This window comes from Hippoglossus stenolepis, chromosome 2 (assembly GCF_022539355.2).
Source record: "Hippoglossus stenolepis isolate QCI-W04-F060 chromosome 2, HSTE1.2, whole genome shotgun sequence".
Classification (NCBI taxonomy): Eukaryota; Metazoa; Chordata; class Actinopteri; order Pleuronectiformes; family Pleuronectidae; genus Hippoglossus; species Hippoglossus stenolepis.
Genome location: NC_061484.1, coordinates 5,401,209 through 5,424,878, shown reverse-complemented (window position 1 = coordinate 5,424,878; position 23,670 = coordinate 5,401,209). Strand labels below are relative to the sequence as shown.

Below are 23,670 nucleotides of genomic sequence, written 5' to 3'. Positions count from 1 at the left end.
ACAAGGAGGGAGAAAGTCTTGGAGTTAAAGTCTGGGGGCGAGGAGGCAGGAATGATAGCATCACTCATTTTGCACATTAGTTCCTAAACATTTATCACCTGTCGCACATTGTGTAAAAACCTGCCAGCAACAGTCTTTCATCCCCTGCTGTGATGTAAACTATGTCAAAATTATGAACGTATAATGAGCATTGTTCTTTTCCCACATCTTGCCACACCCCCTCTACCCCATCATCCATCTTCCTGAAAGCTCTGCGCGCCCACTCATTTGTCTGAGCAGAAAGAAGAGGAGTTACATATCAATCTTACATCACTCAACAGTCAGCCCAAGACTTTACATAGAGGCACTGAATGAGCATCAGCGCTCTGTGACGCACACCAACTGTCAGGTTGAAGCGTTTGGCCACTTGTGTGTTGCTGCACGTGTGTGTGTGCGTGAGTGCAAATGTGTGCAAATATATGTGTGTATGCTGAATCTGTGTGGCTGCATGTCAGAACCCAGACAGAAATCATCATCAGACTCACAGAGCAGAGAGAAAAGTGAGAAGAAAGAAACTTTTCTCCTCCATGTGGCTCCCCCTTTCCCCCTCCAACTTATAATAAGGACATGACATTAGTCATAATTAGACAAGGAGACTAAAATTGTCTGTCCTCTCCTACTCAAAATATGTTTGCCGGCTGTTTCCAAAATTATACATCACAATCCCTGCACGCAACAATGGCAGCATCCAAATTACTGCCAATTGTAATGATTCAATTATTAAAATTAGAACAGATGACACATTCAGGTTCTGGGAAAAATACATTCTGTGACTTTGGGAGAAATAAACAATAAAGAGAATCATCTGCTCTGTGGTTTCATTTTATCTGAAGTCACTCTGACTAAACTCATTAAGCTTCCTGAGAAACAGTAGCAGTGCATTTAATGGGAAGATAATGGCCTCAGTCTAATGTACGGAGGACCAAGTCTGACAGAACTAACTATTAATGGAGGTCTGTCTGCGACAATTTACAGATAACACATTAATTTTGTTGTGTATTTTTGTTAAAGCTGAGTCAAGATCTACCTTGAATCTAAGTTTAAAAAAAAATACATGGCATACATATAGTTAATTTCATTAAGAAAAAATAATTGCTACAAATCAAAAATGTAGTAGCACTACAAAATACTAAATGGGAAAATATTTGCTCTTGTGGAATTATACAGGAATGTGCTGGCATTATTACATTACATTACATTTAGCTGACGCTTTTATCCAAAGCGACTTACAATCAGTGCATTCAACCATGAGGGTACAAACCCAGAACAACAAGAATCAAGTACAATTTTCTTCAAGAAAGCATGAATATGAATATGATATCTTTTTAATTGTAATGAACTGATCCTATAATATTTAAATTTGTCTTTTCCTCTTAACTTTCTTTTTTGTGTCCTGTTTTTTAAATATTTATTTATGTATTTATTGTGATTCCTGCAGATCGTATTTGCTGGTTTCACTGTGCTTAAGGAAACAAACAGCTCCTAATGACTGACACATTTTGAGATGGGTTTGGGCACTTGTGAAAATAAGAAAAAAACAATCATACATACATAAATACATAGATATATTTCACACAATGGAGTATTAGGGCCACATTGAAGAAAAACAAATTCAGACATCTCAAAAATAATATATGTGCCAAAAGATTTAGTATTTTGTTATTTGTGAAACATATACTCTAGTATAGTTTCAGGCAGTGTTGTGCATGAACGCGTTCAATGAACGTGAGCGACGTTCACTCCAGCGAGAGAGTGAACGCCCCACCCCAACTCACTAGCTCAGAGCATTACACAGTGAGAGGAGCGTTCAGGGGAAGCAGCAGGTCACCGACTTTGTTGAAGAACAGGAAACAGTAAAAAACACAGAGTTTCTCTGGTCACAGCTGCTCAGTGATCAGAGCAGAAGCTGCAGGTGGTTTGTACCGAGCTGGAGTTTCTGTGTCCTCCTCCACTCTGCTCTCACTTGAACTAATAAACACTAGAGTTTATGAGACTGCATTTAAACATCATGAAAAATGACTCGTCAACATGTTGTGCTCATTACAACATGTTGACGAGACGCTCAGTCAGGACTCAGTGTTAAAGTGAGCGGAGCGACACGCAGACATGATCCGACACCATCGATTCATAAGCAAACACATGACCGTACGTTTGTCACCTAAATCATCCAAATAAAAAAATGAACTACGAACACGAACTAGTTCATTTTAAGTGTGAACTGGCACAACACTGGTTTCCGGAATCTCCGCGCTTGACATTTTAACACAGGTGCAGGCTGCTTTTCTAAAATGCTTTCCCATAATGCCCTGCTGCTGAAACAGTCCCAATTCACAGAGTGACATCAGAGGCAGGGCTGGAAATAGTAGTAGCTGCATGTGTGAATGTGTGTGTGTGTGTGTGTGTGTGTGTGTGTGTGTGTGTGTGTGTTCTAGATGTTACTTGCGTTGTGGGGACTTAGATACAGTATGTTTTTACGATAAGGTTTAGGTTTGGGTTTGGGTTTAAGATTAGGTTTTGGTTAAGGTTTAGGTTATAGACATAGTAAGGGGTCAGGCAAGTATTAGTTATGGTTATGTGTGTGTGTGTGTGTGTGTGTGTGTGTGTGTGTGTGTGTGTGTGTGTGTGTGTGTGTGTGTGTGTGTGTGTGTGTGTGTGTGTGTGTGTGTGTGTGTGTGTGTTTGTCAGCTTGCGCTTGGTCTACTCACGTATGCACCTCCATATGTGTGTGTGTGTGTTACATTAACTTGTGCGTATTTGCTAACGTGCGCGTGTGTGTGCCGGCGTGTGTGTGTATCAGGGTGACGTCAATACTCCTCCGATCCACATTTAACTGCATAGTGCTCACAGCACATTGTAGGTGTCTTATCTCCTCGTATTTATAGACTGAAGTAAACAGGGTGCCACTGTGACAGGTGAAGTGTGCCGTTCCTTCTGGTTTGAGTTAAACTAAGGGAGTTTATTTCTGGAGTGGGACTGCATAGGAATTTTCTTCTGATAGAATTGGGTTTTTCTGATGTTTCAAAAGCAGTATTTTTAGGATGGAGGGATAAAAAAATTTAAAAAAAGATTGTTCCTGACTTGTTCCCAAAATATGTGATGGAAACATCAGAAGAAAAGGAATAACATAAATGGAACTCATCCAGTTCATGTTTTTATAAGAAACGAAATGTATGACTTTTTCCTCAGCTGGAAGACCACTTCTCCTCCTATTGAGTTTTCTATTTCTGTTTCTTTCCCCCCACCCACATGTTAATTTGGTGACGACTGTGTGGTACAGCTGTATCCTCTGTATCTGTGAGGTATTTTTCATTCATGTGAGAGCTGCGCATTTCACCTTCTTCTCATATCTGAATAACACAAACTTGCCGATCAGTGAGCTGTCACAGGAGAGCAGCAGAGAGGGAAGAGCTAAGTTTGTCCCTCGTCAGTCCATCAGACATGTTACAGTAATAATAATTACATTGCCCATAAGCCCCATCAGCCCTTTCAACGGAGAAGAAGCCAGCCAATGAATCACAGTTGGTTCAAACCCAGACAGCTTTATAGTTTTCTCTAGAACCAAACACCAAACCAATCCACCACAACCCAAAGGGCTTCGTTCGCAGGGTGTTTGCTTGGTGTGTTGTGTTCAATTGTGCAGGCGTTTATGTTGTGTTTGAGTGCACTTTGCATGGCTGTAGATGCTTATCTTTATTACGTCTGTGTTTATTTTCCTCTACATTATTCAGCTGCATGACACTGATCAGAATTGCTTTGGGTTTACCCTGCAATAACTGAATTATTTTGCCTGTTGGGGGCAGCAAAAAAAAAGTTGTAAGCATATCATTAATTTTCATTTTAAATCATTTTTAAATGGTGTTTTAAAAGTGTTGTAGATTCTTAATACTCTCTGTACATACTAACACACCAGCGACCACATATCCCATGACCATTCACCTACACTGGTCATGCATTTGCCTGTAAAAACAGGAAGTAGATTTGCATTTGGGTCCTTGTTGCAGAAAATTACACAAACCTTTAAAAGTCTCAGTTTCTGCTCGTTCAGAATAAAATGCAACCCTCTCATTTCTAAACTAAAACTGGATCAGCAGTGTTTGGAAAAAGCTCCGTTTGAAGGGCCCTGAAAGTCCAGATGAGTGTGGATGTCCGGTGTTATAAATGTGTATCGAGACAGAGGAACATACATCATTTCTGTTTTGGCAACAACAGGGACAAACTGATAATTATTTAAAAGTAAACACCAAAATTCAATCAAACTATATGTTTCGTTAAACTACTGAAATATCACCCTGTATGAACTGTAACCCCCTTTACAGCCACGAAACACATTTGTCATAGTGGGAATAAACATGTTATTGTGTTACATCAGACATTTTCTGGAGCCCTTCCTCTCGACATCAGTGGCAAAAATAATCTTTTGTTGCAGTTAAATGGAAAGCAGTGGTCGGAAAGGTTGGAGAGAACATAGTGAGTGAATCATGTTTATGTATCCGTCAATTCTGGGCCAGCGGTGACTGAATTATGCTCTAATGCAGTTTACTGAAACTTGCCTCATTATATGTGCATGGTTTGGAGCACTCTCAGCTATTTAAAAGTTGTGTTCTATAAAAGTCTGATCATCACTGACGTCGCGCTGCGCTTAAAATGGGTTTGCACAGAGAGCAAGTGCAGATTACAGTATGAATGATAAAGTATTTCTGAATAGTTGATGAGCCTTGGTGGAAGACGTACATGATGCATAAATGATCGCATTTCACAGAAAGAAGGTGTGAATGCTTTGAATGTGGTCGAAACAATTTTGGTGCTGACGTCGGGCATCAATAGTCTGTTTGGTGAGGAGGATAAATAATGAATGAAACCATTGATTGCAGGAAAGCTTCGGAGCTCAATGTTTGGGTTGATGCAGAGAGCCACGGTGGACGAGGCGGTGAGTGTCTGTCTTTGACAGACTCAAAGTGTTTTCCATCAGTATAAATCAAATCTGTCTCTGCACGCATCATATTGAGAGATTACACTGTGTGTGTGGACTGGAGTATAGAAATCACAAATTACCTGAGATGAGCTCTTACAATGACACATCCAGCGAGCCGGTCGATTCTCCAAGGATATACGTGAGTATATAACAGATCATACTGAGTCTCAGAGAAGAAGATGACAGATATGAAATCCAACATTTTACAGTGTTTTGTAGTAATGGAAGTCTCACTCCTATATCTTTTCCAATTAATGCAAAATAAATCTTCTAATGTGCAGCTCTAGTTGATGAGAATTATAATCATGAAACAATAAAACCCAAAGAGCTCATTTGAATGTATTTCCAAACATAGACACATGTGACCCTAAAACCACACACACTTGTTGGAAAGTCCAAAGACACAAAATCAAAAATGGTTATAAGAAGCTTCCCTATGTCTCATTCATTCACAATGGGCTCTCACTCTCCCTGCCTCCTCTAATCAGCTGACAGTTGGGTGTTTTGATAAGCCAATAAGATTTGGCTTTCATCTAAATTAATCCAATCATGTTGTTGCTGTCAAAATGTGAATCGGTTCTCCTCTCTGTCGCTGTCAGCTGTCAGTTCAGTGATTCCCTCCTCTTCCTCAGTCACCTCCAGTCTCCACATCCAGAGCCCTGGTCAAGCCCAACTCTGAGCCCAGTCATCTCATCTCATCCTCAACATTATCTAGATCCTATCACCAGTGTCTAGTTCCTGAGCTGTGCAGTCACATCAACCTTGGTGACATCACAAGGGGTCTAAGCCCCAAATAGACTCTCATTCATATCACATCACTTAAATCTCTTAAGATGCACGGCAATAGATTTTTTTCATTTTTTCAAACAAAGTGTCTCCTGTTTGAAATTCTGATCCTTTGTTTCTGCTCTTTCTTTTAAATCCTCCACTCAAAAATGAGTTTTGCTTGTTGTTGCCTGGGTGTTTGAGCTTCACTGTGCAGAATAATGTATGTGCAGGCTCTAAAGTGCAACTTCACAAACCTCTCGAGCTGGGAGTTATCTACAAAGTCCAGTTCTAATGGTAAACAATACATTTGAGTTCATTCAGATGAAGATGGCAAACCGTTTTATACTTGTTGTTAATTTGATCATTTACAGTGACTGCTTGTCATATTCTCCAGTCTCGTGATATCCAATCAGCATGGCTTTGCTCGCTGGTGTCCACCTCCATCTTTGCTTAGTCTCCTGTTCAGTCAACAGGGCATACTAAACTCCAGGTGAAACTGAGAATTCACTTTTCAATGAAGTCGGAGAAATCTTCTCTCCTCCTACTTTGCAATATGAGTGTGGACACCAGGAGGTATAAATGTGCATAGATGTATAACCCCCCAACCCTTACCCTAAAGTACTTATTTTAAAACCCTTTATCTTAACCTAACCAAATAGTTTCTGAAACTAAACTTAACTAAACCTTTACCACTGACTTGTACCATCACTAAAGTTCATTTATTTTTCGACATAGTTTTTTTTTAAATCTCACAATTCCATATTTTTTGCCATTTGAGGGTAACTCAGGAAACGCTTCAATGAGTCGTGTGAGACAAACAACGTATATCAGTAACCACCTGGATCCAGTGGAGTTCTGAAGTACAGGGGACCCTTAATGTGTTGTGCCCATCTTCAGACCTCTGGTATTTATATGTCACAACCAGATGTTAAATAAGACATCATTTCAAGTGGAGCAGGATGTGAGATGCTTTATTGGGGATCAGGGTTGATGTGGCTTCAGGCTCTGAGCACAGAGAAATTGCATCCACGCTCTTGTTGTGGCCTCCTTCTGTCTCGGATCCCCTCACATAAACACACACAATATCCACACTGGTACCCCCACCTCAACCCCTGGTCTCCCCCACCACCTCTCCTGTCGGCCTCTACCGGGCTGAGTGAGGGGCTGACGTCGGCGGGATACAGGAGAGAAGTGTGTGAGGGGGAGAGAGGAGGGAGGGAAGGAGAGAGAGGAGCTGACAAACAGAGATGGTGAGAGGGGGGAGAACAAAAATGGAGAGAGCATTTATTATCGCTGCGTGTAATTATCTCCTTCTTCCTCTGCTACATTTTGAATAACGTTTCATTGTTCAGTGGATTTCAATGCTCCACCAGCTAGAATTAACAAGCTGCTGTTTTCCCTCCATCATGCACTTAAAACCACCAAGAGTATTTTTGGGACAGAGGAGGAAAATATTACACCCTCTCCCTCTTCTCCCGCTTCGCCTTCCCCACTGCTTCCCCTCCATCTCTTTGCCCGCCTTCTGCCTTCATCCCTCCTCCGATCCCTCTCTTCCTCGGCCTCGCTGGGTTTCATTTGGAGGTAATGGTGTAGCAGCCGTGTGGGTGCCACTGCATGTCCCGGATGCGCCTGATGGACTGCATCTGGGGGGAGCGGGCGCCGAACTCGTTGAAATGCCTGTAATCGCCCTTCTCCAGCAAGTACTGGCTGCCACGGTAGCCGGGGAACTGGTAACCCACCCAGCTGCAAGAGAGAGAGAGAGAGAGAGAGAGAGAGAGAGAGAGAGAGAGAGAGAGAGAGAGAGAGAGAGAGGAGAAAGGAAAGGAAATAGATCACAGGAAAGAAAGATGAGTAACAGATGAGTAAAATGTGAGAGACAGACCGATCACACATCTAACAAATTAAGACATCGATCTGTTTGTCACAGCATCAAACCTCAGGTCTGTCTGACTCCCAGCTGTTTGTTTCAGGAACAGCGAGTGCTACAAATGAAGTAATCAGAGCAGATAAGAGGCTGAGTCTGCTGCCTGCCACACCCCTGACTGCACGGAGCTGCTGACGCTCATCACACCCTCGGCTAGCTGCTGATGAAAAAGCCTCTGTTCCTGAGCTCGCTTCCAGACAAACACTTAGATCTCTCAGATAGTTGGGAATTATGCTGCTGGCTCAGTTTGAGAATGACGTCAGCTGGATGTGGAAACTGTCTGACACACGCTGGATTTAATGGAGTTCGGCTTTTTTTAAACAGACTTGTTGCAGACGTTGGGTGCACCGTTTCAGAGCTAACTTTCTGCTCTGTCGGCAGCCATTCAAAAAACACAGAGGCAGGTCTCCTTGATGTTTAAATGTAGTTTTTGGAAACATAGAATGTGTCAGGCTGTTCATCAAAATGTGAGCCCAGAAGCAAATTGTGTATTTCCAATTACCAGTGCAGTGCCCGTTCTAAACCTGCCTGTTTTCTTGTCCTGTGTTAATGCTCCGGAGCTACTACAGAATTTCTCCTCGTCATTATTGAACTGTAACAGTTCTACAGTAAACTGTCACTTTTTGTGTGCAGAGCTTTTTATAAACAGTCTATGGTGCAGAGTGAAGTTAGAAAGGTTTGTGTTCATCCTACCAAATTTATCTGCAATGAAGATTTTATCGTCAATTTTTTTTTTATGAATTTGAACTGAATTTGCTTCTTTACTGTTTGGTAAACTCAACACTGCACTTCCTCCAGTTATTTACAATACACTTACCGAGTATGAATGTACGGTTGTAAGATGTACGGTTTGCGAGATATGTGTTCCACAGACAGAAAGACAGACAGACAAATGGAAGTAGCTTGGAATTAGTCTGTAAATGCTGAGCTATTCTTTTTGAACAGATCAAAACCTACCGTTATATATGTCTGGATATGTGTGTGGTCAATATGCAAAATTAAGCTCAAAGTTGAAATTTGTTATTGTATTAGCATATTCATGAAATCATCGTGTCAGATTTACATTCTTCCTATTGTCAGCTGGTTTCAACCCATTCTCTGTCTGCTTCTCTCCTACTCCTGTGTTCACATATACAGTAATTTGATATCAAACTATTCTCATTTACATGTTTTTCTGTCAAAAAATGGAACAAGTATGAATCTGTGACTGAAACACGTCCCATTAACTCTATATGTTAACCAGCAGTAATTTCCAAGCTGCTGCTCTGCCTCTGCTAAAACCCTTATTTTATAGTTGTCTAATGTTGTCTTACAATATCAGACACATAAGTTAAAGACAACTAATGTGCTGTGAGTTTTGGTTATATTTCTGCCTCTCTGAACTCTGGAGAGAGAGGTGTGTCTCAAACTCGCCCAGCAGTACTTGTGACTCTCCTACTATAGAAAGTAAATAAGCTTTGTCCAAAAAGCTGTTACAGTTTCAGCTCATGTGATAGTTTGGCAGCGCTGCCTGTTTACTCCCCCTGATGACGCAACAGAAACAGAAAACAACGGCCAATATGGAAGCGCCCACACTCAGCCAGCTGACCAATAGTGTAATCAGTCAGTCACACAGCATTCGACTGATCAGTAGTGTAAGGCTACGGTCACACATTTGTGAATGAAGCACTGGCAAACCTTTGCCTTCCATTTACTTCCATCCTGTGTGAGTAAATGGGGTCGAATAAAACATTTGCTTCCTGTGGCGAAGCAAATCCTTGGCTTCATTTTAACTTTGGTGAACCTCGACCGGCAACTCCACAGCCTCAACAAATGGCAAAACGTTTGTGTGATTTGTGACCTTAGTCACGGACATTTGGGTTTACAGGTCTAGCCCCACTGTTAGGGTTCAGGCAAAAAGCAAGAAAATGGCTGTAACAAGTTGACTCAATACTCACGTTCCACAGCTGACCATGATGCTGCCGACTCTGTCGGTGAAACCGTAAGCAAACAGGCTGGGGACATCATCATCCATGATCTCCATCTTACGACCCTTGAACTCTCCGACCTCATGCAGGCAGATCTTATGCTTCTCAGGATCCTGCAAGGTGGAAGAAAAAGGAAGGGCCGTTAAATGGAGTGAAGAGATGAGAAGGAAGAGAGCCTGGGAAATATAGATAAATCTTCTGTGAAGTGGAGGGGTTTACCATGCGGACTGGTCTGAAGGACAGCAGGTAGTCGTTCTTCTGGCAGTTGCTCCAGGAGTCCCAGCGGGGGTACTCGCCCTTCTCCAGGATGAACATCTCACCACAGAAGTTCATCTGCTCAAAGCCCACGAAGCTGAGAGGGATAATGACACAAGGGGGAGGAGGAGGAAGGGGAAGAGATCATTGTATTGTCTTTTTAAAGGAGACATCTTGGAGGAGCAGTAAACTTGAGTTTACTCATGAGTACTGCAGAGCCACTGCAAACAGTTGTATAACGTGTTCAGTGGTTTGGACGCAAGAGTTTTCAAGGTTTTACAAAATAATTACGATGTCATCAAATGTGGGATCCGTTGTTTTTTTTTGTTTAATCCAGACTACAGAGTAAGAATCAGGATATCTCAGTCCCTTGCCCCCTCACTTTTGACCATTCTGTTTTAAATGTGTCTCACAACTGAAGCCCAATTTTCCGGAGGTGCAATTCAAATATGTGTAAATCACAGGATGTCCGCTTTGACTGACTTTGATTAAATTTCTTTCTTCTTGCTTTTACCTCCAAAAAAACTTTATCATCGTGTCTTCCCTTGTATGTTTTATCTCTCATCGCAGTCACTGTTTGTGGCTTTGTTACGTCAGTAGCTTGGGTACTGGAGTTAATTATACTGCTGCACTCTCTGCACATCACTCAGCATAAAAGCATCAGATAAATGTCGAAATGCAAAGTGTGAAATGTTGCATAATGGCGAGGTACCGCAGTGAAATTATCCGCTCTTTGCTCAGACGAGTGTGGGTGACGGGTACATTATACGTGCATATGTGGGAGGGTGTGCACATGTGACTGTGCGTGCTCGGGCTACTTACGGTCCAGAGTCGACACGCAGGGAGCGCACCCTATCCATTCCCATGTCACACACATTCATGCACTCGCCGGTGATCTCAATGCAGCGGCCCTGGAAGTTCTCCTGGTCGTACACGCACATCTGGACAGTTGGGGGGAAGAGAATAAGGATGAGAGTGAGAAAGGAGATCACAGAGTATATGATGGAAAGACTGTGGCAGAGGAGAGAGTGTCTAAACAAGAAAGAGGGAGAGAACAGTGAAGCGACTGTGTTGTTATTACTGTCACTTGTAATTGGGGACCGTCTCCCACGAGCTACAAGAACCAACAGGCCGTGTTAACAGACATATCACCTGAACTGTTTGTTCAAGGCCAGCCTTCTGTGTGTGTGTGTGTGTGTGTGTGTGTGTGTGTGTGTGTGTGTGTGTGTGTGTGTGTGTGTGTGTGTGTGTGTGTGCACGTGCTGTACCTTGTAGGACATCATGCCCATCTCTGACATCTTGTTCTGAGCTGCCTTCCCATCAGTCTGAGAAGCAGACTTGGATTTCTCTCCCCCGGCAGACATGATGACTGTGAGGAGGAGAAGAATCGCTCTTTAGTACGGTTTTACTGTCACATTGAGAGACTGCACAAAAACAACTGGAGTTGCCACTAATAACTTAATATGCACAAAGAATTTGTACTTTAATTAAAAATTTAAATGTAATGTATTAATGACAGAACACAGACACAAGTTCCAAAAGTAGTGGAATCGTCTATGGCCAAAACTGAGTCAAACATACAACAGAATACCAACATTATTCATCCTGTGACAAATGACGTCAGTTCTGGATAGATCATGTTACATCAATTCTAATAAGATTTTATAAATATAATTATAAGTTAAAATTATAACATCGCCAATTCTAAAATACATACAACTGCATAAATGCTATTTAAATCACTTTTAAACAATTTGTAATGCAAGAAAGACAAAATATGAGACACAAACCTCCCATTTTTCTGATCGTCTCTCGCAGCCTGAATCATTTTCACACATTCCACAACAAAGCTGAATTCAATTCAAACTTAACCACACAAATGACCATCTCGTCACTTAGCTTTACACACAGAGTTACAGTAAAACCTCCATCACAAATCAGCAATCAAATCAATTCGACTAACCCTAACCCTTACCCCTTTACAAATATCCAAAACTGTACAGTACATTTGTAGTACCTGCATAAAGAATTCGGCAGTTTAAAACTTTTCTCAGTTTTGAGCCCTAAATAAAAAAATTAGCATTTATGCAAATTCTGTGCCGCATTTGTGGAACCAACATCATTTTTTAAGTTAATGTTAGATACCACCAGACAAAATTTAAGTATTGGTTTAAGCAGAGGTAATAAAGTTTTTATTGACCACTTTTGGATTTACTCTAAAGAAATTCACGTAGCTTGACTTTTATAGCTTAGCTTGAACTAGAACTGACTTTCCTATGTTTTTCCTATTTAAAGGTTTGACACCAGGTAACTTTCAGGCTCTCTCTCTCTCTCCCTTTTCTTTTTCTGTATGATGTTTGTCCACTGTCTTACCTGTGGCAGTGTGTGCGTAAAAGTGTAGACTCTGGGCTGGGACTGGTGGTCTGTGTGAGAGTGCGCCGGGCCCCTTGTGGCTTTTATATGCTGGCGCCCAGAGAGAGGGGATTATAGAGACAGACAACAAACTCGCTGAGCTCACAGCCCCCACAGAATAGAAATACCCCCATCATCAAAGAGAGCGAGGAGAGAGAGAGACATAGAGACAGTGGAGCAGGTGGAAAGGCAGATAGATGCCACAATATACAGTATATCTACTACTGTACTAATTCCACAAATGTCTGTGTGTCTGTTTGCCTGTCTGTCTGTCTGTCTGTATGTGGAGCGCATAACCAAATTGATACGTTATAATTTAAATATTAATACAATTTGTATAAACAAGTGACCAACGCTGTGTTGATTGCTTAACAGACCTCTGAAATAGCCAGCATGTAATGTATGAAAAAATAACAGCAGTTCAGTTAATCATTGTAATCATAAGCCACATATGTGAAAAACAAATAAAGCAAAGTCAGTTTCATTTTATGAAAAACATTGACTCTAAAATCTATTTAAAATCTTAATTGCAAATAAACCAGGCAGGATGACCACAAAGGGACAGTATATTGTAGACATGTTTGAGGAGGACTTACTAATGACTAATAATCACTGATAATAATAATTCTGAAGTAGCTCCGGAGCATTAACACAGACCAAGAGTACAGCCCATTCTAACCAGGCAGGTTCAGAGCAGGCGCTGCACTAGTGAGTTGAAAATCAAGAGGAATATGAGGAGGAGAATATGATAAATTAAAAAATCAGAGTACGCATATGTTTCACCTCAGACAGGCTGAAACACAAAACCACTTCCTGATGACTTGAGCATAATATAAATCCATTAAATAAAGAGAGTGACGTAGAGTGACTTTAACACTTTCTGTGGTATACAAGGTATTTTCTAAGACCTAACCTCCAAATAATGACGACCAGGCTGACCAGGTTCACATTTAAGAGCCTGTCACAAAATTATTCATCCCTACTCCCTACAGTTCTATCATCAAGAGGTGCTGGGGAGAACAATAACAGGAAAAGCAATAAGCTGTGAGAAGCAATAACCTCGCCGTTCCACCTCTGGGTGAGCAAAGAGGTTCGGAGTGTGCACGGACAATAATCTGAATCGCCCTCTTCATCACAGTGGAAGAAAGCTATCAAATTAAAGCCTGCTGTCTTTTCTCTTGTGTGGGCAGCTAAAATGGTGTGGTGGGTGTCGGCTGCAAGAGGCAATGAAAAGTATCAGAGGGGTGATGCATAATCTGAGGGCTCTATATGACCCAATAAGGCAATACTAACTTTCTATATATATTGTAATGGTGCCGTGCCGTAATGACGTCATTCGTTCCATTTGATAATAACAAAAATGTCATGTATGCAAGCCTCTTGGTGTTTAGTTTGTGGTGTTACTTTACAATAGCACTTTTCAGTATAGTTTTGCCATTGACCCATTCACACACACATTCGTACAGTGCATCTATGTGCAGCACTTTGTCTTTCAGAGATCACTCACACTGACAGAACAGCAGTCAGGGGCGATTTGGGGTTCAGCATCTTGCACAAGGACACTTTGGCATGCGGACTGGGGTAGACAGGGATTGAACCGCCGACCTTCTTGTTAGTGGATGACCCACTCTACCTCCAGTATTTTTGAACAATATGATAACTTTTTCTGACATCTTCATGACATCTCTTATTATATGACATCATGTGAAGGGGGATAGTTTTCTGATGAATATTAGCTTCAGATTGCCTCTTATTCAATTATTTGCAGAGAAATTTTGGACAATGTGTTTTTTACCTTGACCTTTGACCTCTGATTGATCAGCTCCAAAAGTAAATAACACCCAAGAAATAACTCGAAGACAGGGGCGTAACACTTCTGGCTAAGTTAGCAGACAGGGGAATCAAACGTGTGGCTCTACATACTGCCGTACAGGTGAGGTCACAGGAAAGGAAATGAGGGGGCAGCTGTTCACCAGATGAGAGTCTAATGCCCTGTGGTTCAACTCCAGGCTCATAAAGCATGTTGTTTGAATTTCTTCTAATCGTCACGTGAGAGGTCAGAGGAGAGGGAGGAGTGAAGTGGTGAATCGCACACACTGTTGGACGTCCTCCATCAACGCCGAGAGTCACATGACTGCACAAATAGTAGAGAACAGCAAGAGGAAGTTAAGTGAGCACCCTGAGTTACAGCTCTTATTTATGTATCTTAGTCTCCTTGATCAATCACAGCAGGATTCAGTGACTGCAGACACTCAAAACCTGCCCCCAAAGGATGTTGGAGCTGGCAACTAAAAAACTCAAAAAGACTTGGCGCAAAGAAACACAAGGACATCCAGTGTGGATGTCCTTCATGAGAATCAGCAGAGAGTCAGTATCTGATGAACAAAAATAACAAAGAATCTGAACTACAAGGACACTGACAAATTATGACAATTACGTAAGGCACAAAAAAACACCACATATGATTGAAATTATATTCCTGTCAATTTAAAACAATTATAATCCTTTCCTTCCTCATATCAAACATATCTGCGAAAAAGTAGTTATGGGTCCATAAAACAATTATATTCCTAAAAACCTATATGGGAATAATACGAATAACACTACTATTACTGCTAATACTAATTAAGTGAGTTTAAAAAAATGTGACATGATGAAAATTTAAATTGGTTTGATTGATCCTTCTTACAACAGTGGAGAATAAATAACAGTTTATCGTTCATGTCTGGATGTTTATATATACAGGCCTTTATCATATATTTGATTTGATGTCTGGATGTTTACGTTGAAGAAATGAATGGAGCACTGGACAACCTTCAATGCAATAGGACACTGCACCTTCTCAGCAAAACCAAGTTTCAAGGGTTAAAATATATATGTCGTCCAAAATCGTTTCAAGGTGACAGTTGACTGGAAAAACAGGACCTACTGTGACACATACATGTGATGCCAGTTCATGTAACTCACCCTTTCTCCCTCATTTCAATAAGCAGACCTGACAGTCGGGTGTGACTAACAATCCACCCATTGGTCATTGCATCAGTCCATTCATATGTCTGATTGTCCATCAACACATATGTAATAATGTATCACAATGATTGTATCAGTGTTGTTTCTCATTTTCACAAAACAGAAAACCAAGTTTGTATGTATGCAGGGAAAAAGTGAGAACCACAATATTTCTGACAATTAAGTAGCGCATGGTCCCCCAGCAAATAATGATGGTGTTTCAATATATTTTGGTTGCATACTCATGAGAGTTATCCAGTGAAAGTCAATCCTCTTGTGGAGCTGTTACTGTGTTCTTCATTACAGAGCTTCATCAAGTCAAGTCACTTATATTAATAGAGCTCAGAGTTGCAAATCACACTGAATTTGTAAATGAAGGAGTGTGAGTGCTGAAAGTTTGCTGGGAAAACGGGGGTGACTGTGTGTGTGTGTGTGCGTGTGTGTGCGTGTGTGTGAGAGAGACATATATTTTCATAAATTACTTTTCAAGCTGTTTCTATTACTGATTCATATCCTCATCAATTGCATTTCTTTCTTCCAATTTCCTTCCCTTCTGGGCGGAAACCATTGAAACAGGCCTCCCGGGTTTCTCTCCAAATCCTCCTCATTCTCTGCCTATAGTCCCGACCATTGTTGCTCTATATGATGGCTCTGCTGACCTACACGAATACACCAACAACAGCCCCGCATTCACCGGCCGCACCTCAGCTGTGTACGATCTGCTGAGTCGACAGACAACACTGTCACAAAGAGAGAGGGGCAGGGTTGAGGGCGGGCGGGTGGGGGCCCACAGGCGCGCGTAAAATCCGTGTTTGTTTGTTTTTACGCACCAACATGAGCGCACGTTCTCACCTGCGTCAAGCTGCTCACAGTGAGCCCGAGGAGCGACACCGGAACTACTCACCCTCCGGCCTTAAAAAGTAATATCAGGGAATAAACCCCCCAAAAATCACATAGTAAGCATGCTATTAAACAAGACTGTGATTAAAGGCATCAATGTTTAATTAGCTGATTATTTCGCATGATCGACAAACTAATTGTTGAGTCTCTGAACTTATTCTACTTCTATAGATATTCCAATTGTGATCAGCCAATAAAAAACATCCCCTTTTTAATAAGCTGAAACCCTTGAATTTCGAAAAAGATTTGACTCAACAACTTAACAAATGACTTAGAATTTAATAAATGACTTTACTTGTTTTAATAAGGCTTAGGTGCTGATTCATTTACATTGATCCACAGATGTTTTAACAAGTCTTATCATTAGACCAAGGTAGGAAATACAAATATATAATAGGCTAATAATAATAATAATGATAATAATAATAGAATGTTTATTACACTGCAATAAAAATGTTTTTAAATATATTATGGAGCTGTTAATTTAAATCGAGAATTATATTTGATTAGTTACTTAAAAACTAAAAAATCTAATACAATCAATATTGTTTTCTATTATCGTGTCAAGAATCTAGTATGCCTTGAAATAATCAGGTGTTTAACACAGTTTAATTTTGAAAAGGCTCACCGGAAGTATGCTGTTTAATTGAGATAAAGCTGCTCACTTGACAAACTGAGCTCGTTCACAGTCATCAGTAAAGTAGAGTGGCTGCACACGCACATGCGCGAGCACGAGGGCCTCGCGTGGACGACGGTATAAAGCAGAGGCGCCAGGTTGAGACAAAAGTCTACGTCAGGAGGACCCGGTGTGTGAGGAGAGCGAGGACACATATCAGGTGATATATGTTTAAATGTTTATTAATTATCCATAATCCCATATTTTGATTATTATCATTATTACTGCATTTTATTACTTTCTCTGACGACACACTGCTTGCATAATTCATTTCAAAGGGGAACGTTTTTTACAGCAAATAGAAACGTTTAAGCAAGGCGTAAAAAGTATATTTAATTAAAATAAGTGTTTTTCTGTGATTTTGTTGTGAATTAGTCTAATAACTGTGACATTTTACTGATGAAACCTCTTCTCATCCGTGACCCTGATTCTCTCTCTGACCTTCTCTACTCTAGAAATGTACAGAGTCAATAAAACCAGCATGACCATACCCATGTCCTTCCCCAGCATGGGTACAGCCCCTTTCTTTAAGGTGAACACACACACACACACACATAAACTCTATTGTGTCTCCATGACTTCAGAGGACATCACATTGACTAACATTGATTTCTTGGAGACTTATAGTCTAACTTTAGCCATAGTTTCTACTTTGCCTAAACCTAACCCAGACCTAACCATAACCCTTACCCTAACCCAAACCTAAACCTAAACCTAAACCCAACCTTAACCTTAAACTAACCCTAATCTAGACCTAACCTTAAAACATGTCCTCACCTGAACATGTATGATTTATGTCTTGTTTTTTGTTCCCATAAGGACGAGAAGTCCCTATAATATGACTACGCAAACAGATTTATGTCCCCACCACATGAGTAATCCTGGACCACACACACACATGGCGTAATGACATGACTGCAGCCTCATGTCCACCCCTCCATGTCCACAGGTGACTGTGTTTGAGCAGGAGCATTTCCAGGGCAAGAATATGGAATTCACGTCCGAGTGCGGCAACATCAACGACTGCGGCCTGGACAACATCCGTTCCATCCGAGTCGAGAGTGGAGCGTGAGTCACACAGCCTGTACGCCTGCAAGTCTCTGTGGACGGCTGACTGACTCTGTGTGTGCACGTGTGTGTGTGTGTGTGTGTTTGTTTATGTAAGTGTGTGTCTGTGAGATGTAGAAAGGTAGAAAGATGGTGAGATAGGGAAAAGTGTCCAGGCTCCCACATCAAAGCATCTGAGGCCCCTCCCTCCTAGATACCGGGTGTATGCATTCAGCTCCCTGTCTTCTTTCTGCCACTGACCCTTTTAGAAGGAACACCACAAAGAGTTTATTCAAGATGCCCTGAGAAGCTGAAAGGGTTATTCTTCCTCAAAGTCCTTTAAAGGATTTACTCTGTGTGGAGGCTGTTCAGACCTGGCTCACGTGCCCCGCCTACATGTGTTCAGCAGTTATCACTGGTCAGCAGTGGATTATTGAAGGTCACATGAGAGTTTTTATTGCTTTGATAAAACGGTGTGTCTGCTATAAAGCAAACTAAATACTGAGAAACTCTAAACTGCTCTGAGAACTGGCTACATAGTATAAACTATTTTAAATCTGTATTCATTATTATATTATCATTATTGTTAGTGTCTATTCCTATGATGTAGATTTTGTCCTAGTAACTAAATACTTCAGTTTTAAAGTGTGACACTGTAGATTATACAATAAAATGGATAAAATTAAGCTAAAATATAACGGTTACAGTTGTAGCCATCTTGGACATTTTATGTCATAATGAGCCAAAGTCTGTGCAGTAGTGATTGGGTGTGGAGAGGTGGTAGCAAGGGACCAACGATACACACACTCGACCAATCGGAAGTCAGTCTCGGCTGTCAATCATGACGTTTCACCTCATTTTTATAGCATCAAATAACTAATTAAAACCAAACTTAATGGAAAATGAGAACGTGAACAATCAGCAGTGTGATCAAAGCAACCTAAAATAACAGAAACCATCTTTGAGAAGTGCTTTGACTGTGCTCTGCTAACATTACTTATGCAGCTGCCAACCACCAGGGGGCGATCAAGATGATTTATAGAAATAACCAAACATTAGCTCCACCTCTATCAACTCCAACGCTGAAGTAGCACTTGAATGTTTATAAATCATTAATATGATCCAATAATATAACACGGACAAGAACCATTCTGTGTAATGAGTATGTTTATTTTTGATGTTTTGAATATAATAATTATTATTGAAGCAGAATAATGAAGGAATATTATTTCTCTATTGTGGAAATGCTAGCTTTAAATAAGTAAATGATTTGATTACTTCTTACACAACTGGATGTTATTTTTGGAACCACCTATTCAAATCAGCAACAGCTCATTACATTGGTTTTGTGACAGAATAAGGCCAGTGGGCCAGTATGAAAAAAGTTAGTAAAAGCAGCAAAAAGTGGGAAACAGGAGTGGTTCTGTTGTAAAGTGGAGCAAAATAAAAAAATGCACCCAAAAATCATTGCCCTTTGTAATGAATCAGCCATTAGTAGGCCTCTGAAGAACACGTGTCAGTGCTGCATTGCAGCATTTAAATAGGTTTTAGTGTAACTTTAGATGGAGGATGATGTCTCCTTTTTTCTCATCAAATCACAACTTTAATCTCATCACATTAAGACTTTTTTCTCAATTCTGACTTTATCCTCATAATATTGTGACATTATTTGTGAAATCTCTTTTTTCTTTGTCTTCAATATGTCCCTGATACAGTTTGTTATTCTTTTCAGTTTAAGGTAACATATATGAAGCTTGTAAAATAACAACAATCCACCCTAAGACAATAATCATGTTATAGATAGATTATAGATGTTGCATATAGATATCTGATGCATTGATTGGTACACTAATTATCAAATTGAACTCTTAGATTGATTAAATAAGCTCAATCTTCATTGATAACCATGTGGTTATTCAGAAGCCTGTTTATTTAGTACCAGTGGCCTGTCATCATAATTTGTCCTCTGTTTTCCCCACACAGTCGTCTGTACACTCAGACTCGTCACAGGGTGAGTGTACAGATCATTTAGGAGCTGAGGACAAGTTTAAACACACGCAAACTTTATCTCACCCTCCGTGTTTTGACGCACTCAAGAGCAGAAGCTAACTCTGAGCAGATTTATACGTAACAGACCTTAGTCATGTTGTTTTCAGCTCGAGTGAACATTCTCCAAACACCTGCTGAACGAAGCTGCTGAGAGCAGATCATTTTTCACACTTAGGAGAAGTAGATTATGGTTTCTTTTAATTATACACATATGGAGAGTCTTCTAAATATTTCTTTCTGGTTCACACTCTTACATCGTTCATATTAGTATTCTGTAGTGTTTTGAGTTTTAATTATTTTGCGGAAAAAGAAACACAACACACAACAAGCAAACTTAAAAAATGAATTTGACTGATTACTATTATTTTTCCATAGTTATTGCGAAATATTTTGTCCATTATAATCACATAGTAAAAATCGTATACTAGGACTGCTCTATTACTGACTCAGACTGTTTTGTGGAAATGGAGAAGATGAAAACAAGCCACAGGTTACAGGTGACATTTGCTTGGTTTGGAAGTTGTCTCCTTACACTCCAAGTCTTTACCATTGACTCTATATAAAGACAGACTCCACTTCATCCCACTACCCTGAATATGAACGCTGCCATTTTGTACATTTGGGGCCAGAGTAGTAGCAGTAGTCGTGATCGGGGAATGGAGGCACAAAATCAAGGTCCCGCAGACACACGCATTTGACAAATCACAATTCAGTGTCAGCTGTCAACCCTGACATTTCATCCCGTCTTTATAGCATAAAATAGCTAATTAAATCCACATTCACTAGAAAATGTAGCCTTGAAAATCTAGATAACTACCTAAAATGACAGAAACCGTCTTTCTGAAAAATTAAATGGGTAATTTGAGTTTTTAGTTTGGTCCATGTCCCTTTCAGAGGAGGAGGTGGGGCTTATGATCTCTACTGCAGCAAGCCACTAGGGGGCAATATTAAATGTTTTAATCCCTCTTAAATTTATATTACAATGAAAGTTTTGAAGCAAGAAATTATGGAAATGCTGAGGTGAGCTTCAGCACCTGGAAAATGTAGGAAAGTCATCTCTCTTTTGTCTGATGTCCCCTGTCACTGTCTGTTTTATGTTCAGACTGATCTCAGATGACACTGAAACATTTTCGCTCACCCATGTGACCTCTTCCCCCTCGTGTCTCCAGCTGGGTGGGCTTCGAGCACCACAGCTTCCAGGGCCAGCAGTTTATCCTGGAGAGAGGCGAGTACCCCAGCTGGGACGCCTTCAGCGGCTCCCTCTCCTATCACACAGAGCGCCTCATCTCCCTTCGCCCCATCTACTGTGCCGTGAGTACCTGCGGGGGAGGGGAGGGCTGCAATGAGCCAGAGGAAGAGATGAGTGGGAGTGAAAGAGCAGGAGAGAGGGCGAATGGAGATGGCAGTGATGACAGAGTGACAGAAGGAGCGAGTGGTCACAAGAGTGAGCCACACTGTGAGCGTGCTCAAAAATAGAAATGAGACAAGTCAGTGGCGAATGTACGTCTGTCTGACAGGACCTAACACTAATTTTAACACCAATTCTCTGCTCCGCCCCGTCCACAGTCGCACCAGAGCAGCCGCATGAAGATCTTTGAGAGGGAGAACTTCCAGGGCCGCAGCACTGAGCTGGGCGACGACTACCCCTCCCTGCAGGCCATGGGCTGGCTCATGCCTGAGGTGGGCTCCATGCATGTGCAGTGTGGAGCGTAAGTCAACATTCCTGTCACATACTAGTTCATATTGACTGATGGTGTTTTATTATAAAAGAAGAATCTGATGAGAAAATAATTAAGTCGAGAAGTGAGTGGGAGGCTAATAAGCAAAGGTAGTTAGATCCAATGGTTAAAAGACGTAAACTAACGTACTGTACCTGTGTGGTCTTATGTGGTCATATCAGTTATGAGCGGTGAGCCACCTTTGATTAGATGGTATTAACTTTTTAAATAGATATAAATGTCATTACATAGTGACATCCTAAACTTAAGCTTGAGTCCTGAAGGGTCCAAGACGGTTTGAAACACTAGGTGGCGTTATGAGCCCTGTTTAACCCTTAGAAGTAGAATTTTTTAAATAAATTTGGTAATGTAATTTTAAAGGGATAGTTCGCCGAAAGAGGAAAATTAACTCATTATCTACTCACCACTATGCTGATGGAGTCCACAAAACCCCTTAGGAGTCTCAGGGGTAAACTGTTGCAGCCAAATCCAATACAATTGAAGTAACTGGTGAGCACTTCTTCAAACGTAAAAGACAACAGAAAAAAACATAACATGCCTCCATACTGCTCCTGTGGTGTTATCCAAGTGTCCGCAAGCCCCGACATTCAAATTCAAATCGAAACGAGGTCATTTACACCATGTTTTTAGCCTAAATGTCCTCTGTGATCCACGTGCCAACGCTGCTGCATTAAATATGAACTTTTGCCACATGTTGAGAATTTACATGAAATTGCAGTACAGACATGATAAAAACAATTTGTCTTCCAGAGAAAACTATAAACATATCACCAACTTCCGATAACAACAAATTATATATTTTTTAGGTGTTTTTAAAGAAATAAATATCTTGTTGATATCGACATCAAAGATCCAGCATATGTCGAGCTCTGATTTGAATAACAGACCCTATGGTGGCTCCCATGGAAGCTTATAGAGTTAAATCAAATACCATGGAGACGCTTGGAGAATGTCTTTGTGTTGAACAACTCACGACAATTAAACCCCGCTCCTCACTTACTTTACCTCCTGCTGCCTCTGTCTCTGTACAGCTTTGTGTGCTATGAGTACCCGGGCTACAGAGGCCAGCAGTACATCATGGAGTGTGAGAAACACAGTGGAGACTACCAGCACTGGAGGAACTGGGGCTCCCACTGCCAGACTCCCAAGATCCAGTCCATCAGACGCATCAGGCACTGAGAGGGAAACACATCTGCACCGGCCGCAGCAGCAGCAGAAGCAGCAGCAGCAGCAGCAGCAGAGTCTGGGCTCAGGCTAACACCTGGGCCCCTGCTTTGGATATGAGTCCAAAAGGCAACTGAGCTTAGGGCTTCTTTAAGACAATGCACACCATCGGTGACGTAGCAGCTACCTCTTTATTCTTGCTTAGATTCCTATTTCTTCTAATACTCATCTTGTTTTAGTGAAATAAAGTTCAGATTCAGAGCATGAGAAGTCCTGTAATTCCTGTGTGCATGCAAATACTCAGAGATGATCAACAGAGCTGTTGAGAATTAGTCTGGAAACTATTATATTTACACTGTATGAGAACACGTCATGTGTGTGCAAATGTAGCGTTTTATGTGCTTTTTGAGGCACAGTGCTTGAGTGTTTCCCTCTTGGCAAAATTTCCTTTTTTAACTTCTTGATCATTGATGAAGTATCTCAGAATTCATGCAGTAAGTTAAACCAGCATAGTGATGTAATAATACTAAATTGTAAAACACTTAGAGACCAAGATAATGCATTTTAGCCTTATATTAAAAATGAATGCATCAGTACCTTAACAGAAGAAAGTGGTGCAGGTTATGTAATTATACTTCTAATGTTCTTTGCACCTTTATACTGTTCATTACAGTATATGTACTCTTATGTGAGTTAAATACATGAAAGGTTTTCATTGATGTAATCTACATTTATAAATGTCATAACAA

General features: G+C 40.8%; 2 protein-coding genes across 2 annotated transcripts; one reads left to right on the top strand and one right to left on the bottom strand.

Moving 5' to 3' along the window:
- Window positions 1-6,722: 6,722 nt before the first annotated feature.
- crybb1l2 (crystallin, beta B1, like 2) lies at window positions 6,723-21,466 on the bottom strand. Its single transcript, XM_035165459.1, has 6 exons — window positions 21,157-21,466; window positions 11,194-11,294; window positions 10,748-10,866; window positions 9,890-10,022; window positions 9,641-9,783; window positions 6,723-7,522 (listed from the first exon to the last, which is right to left on the bottom strand). Exons 1-6 carry the CDS (start codon window positions 21,158-21,160, stop codon window positions 7,351-7,353), a joined length of 672 nt encoding a protein of 223 aa, XP_035021350.1. The 5' UTR covers window positions 21,161-21,466; the 3' UTR covers window positions 6,723-7,350.
- cryba1l2 (crystallin, beta A1, like 2) lies at window positions 16,941-23,592 on the top strand. The gene is made up of 6 exons (XM_035165474.2): window positions 16,941-17,082; window positions 17,378-17,454; window positions 17,872-17,990; window positions 21,188-21,329; window positions 21,585-21,727; window positions 22,789-23,592. The coding sequence occupies exons 2-6, from the start codon at window positions 17,380-17,382 to the stop codon at window positions 22,934-22,936; spliced, it is 627 nt and encodes a 208-aa protein (XP_035021365.1). The 5' UTR covers window positions 16,941-17,082; window positions 17,378-17,379; the 3' UTR covers window positions 22,937-23,592.
- Window positions 23,593-23,670: the final 78 nt, after the last annotated feature.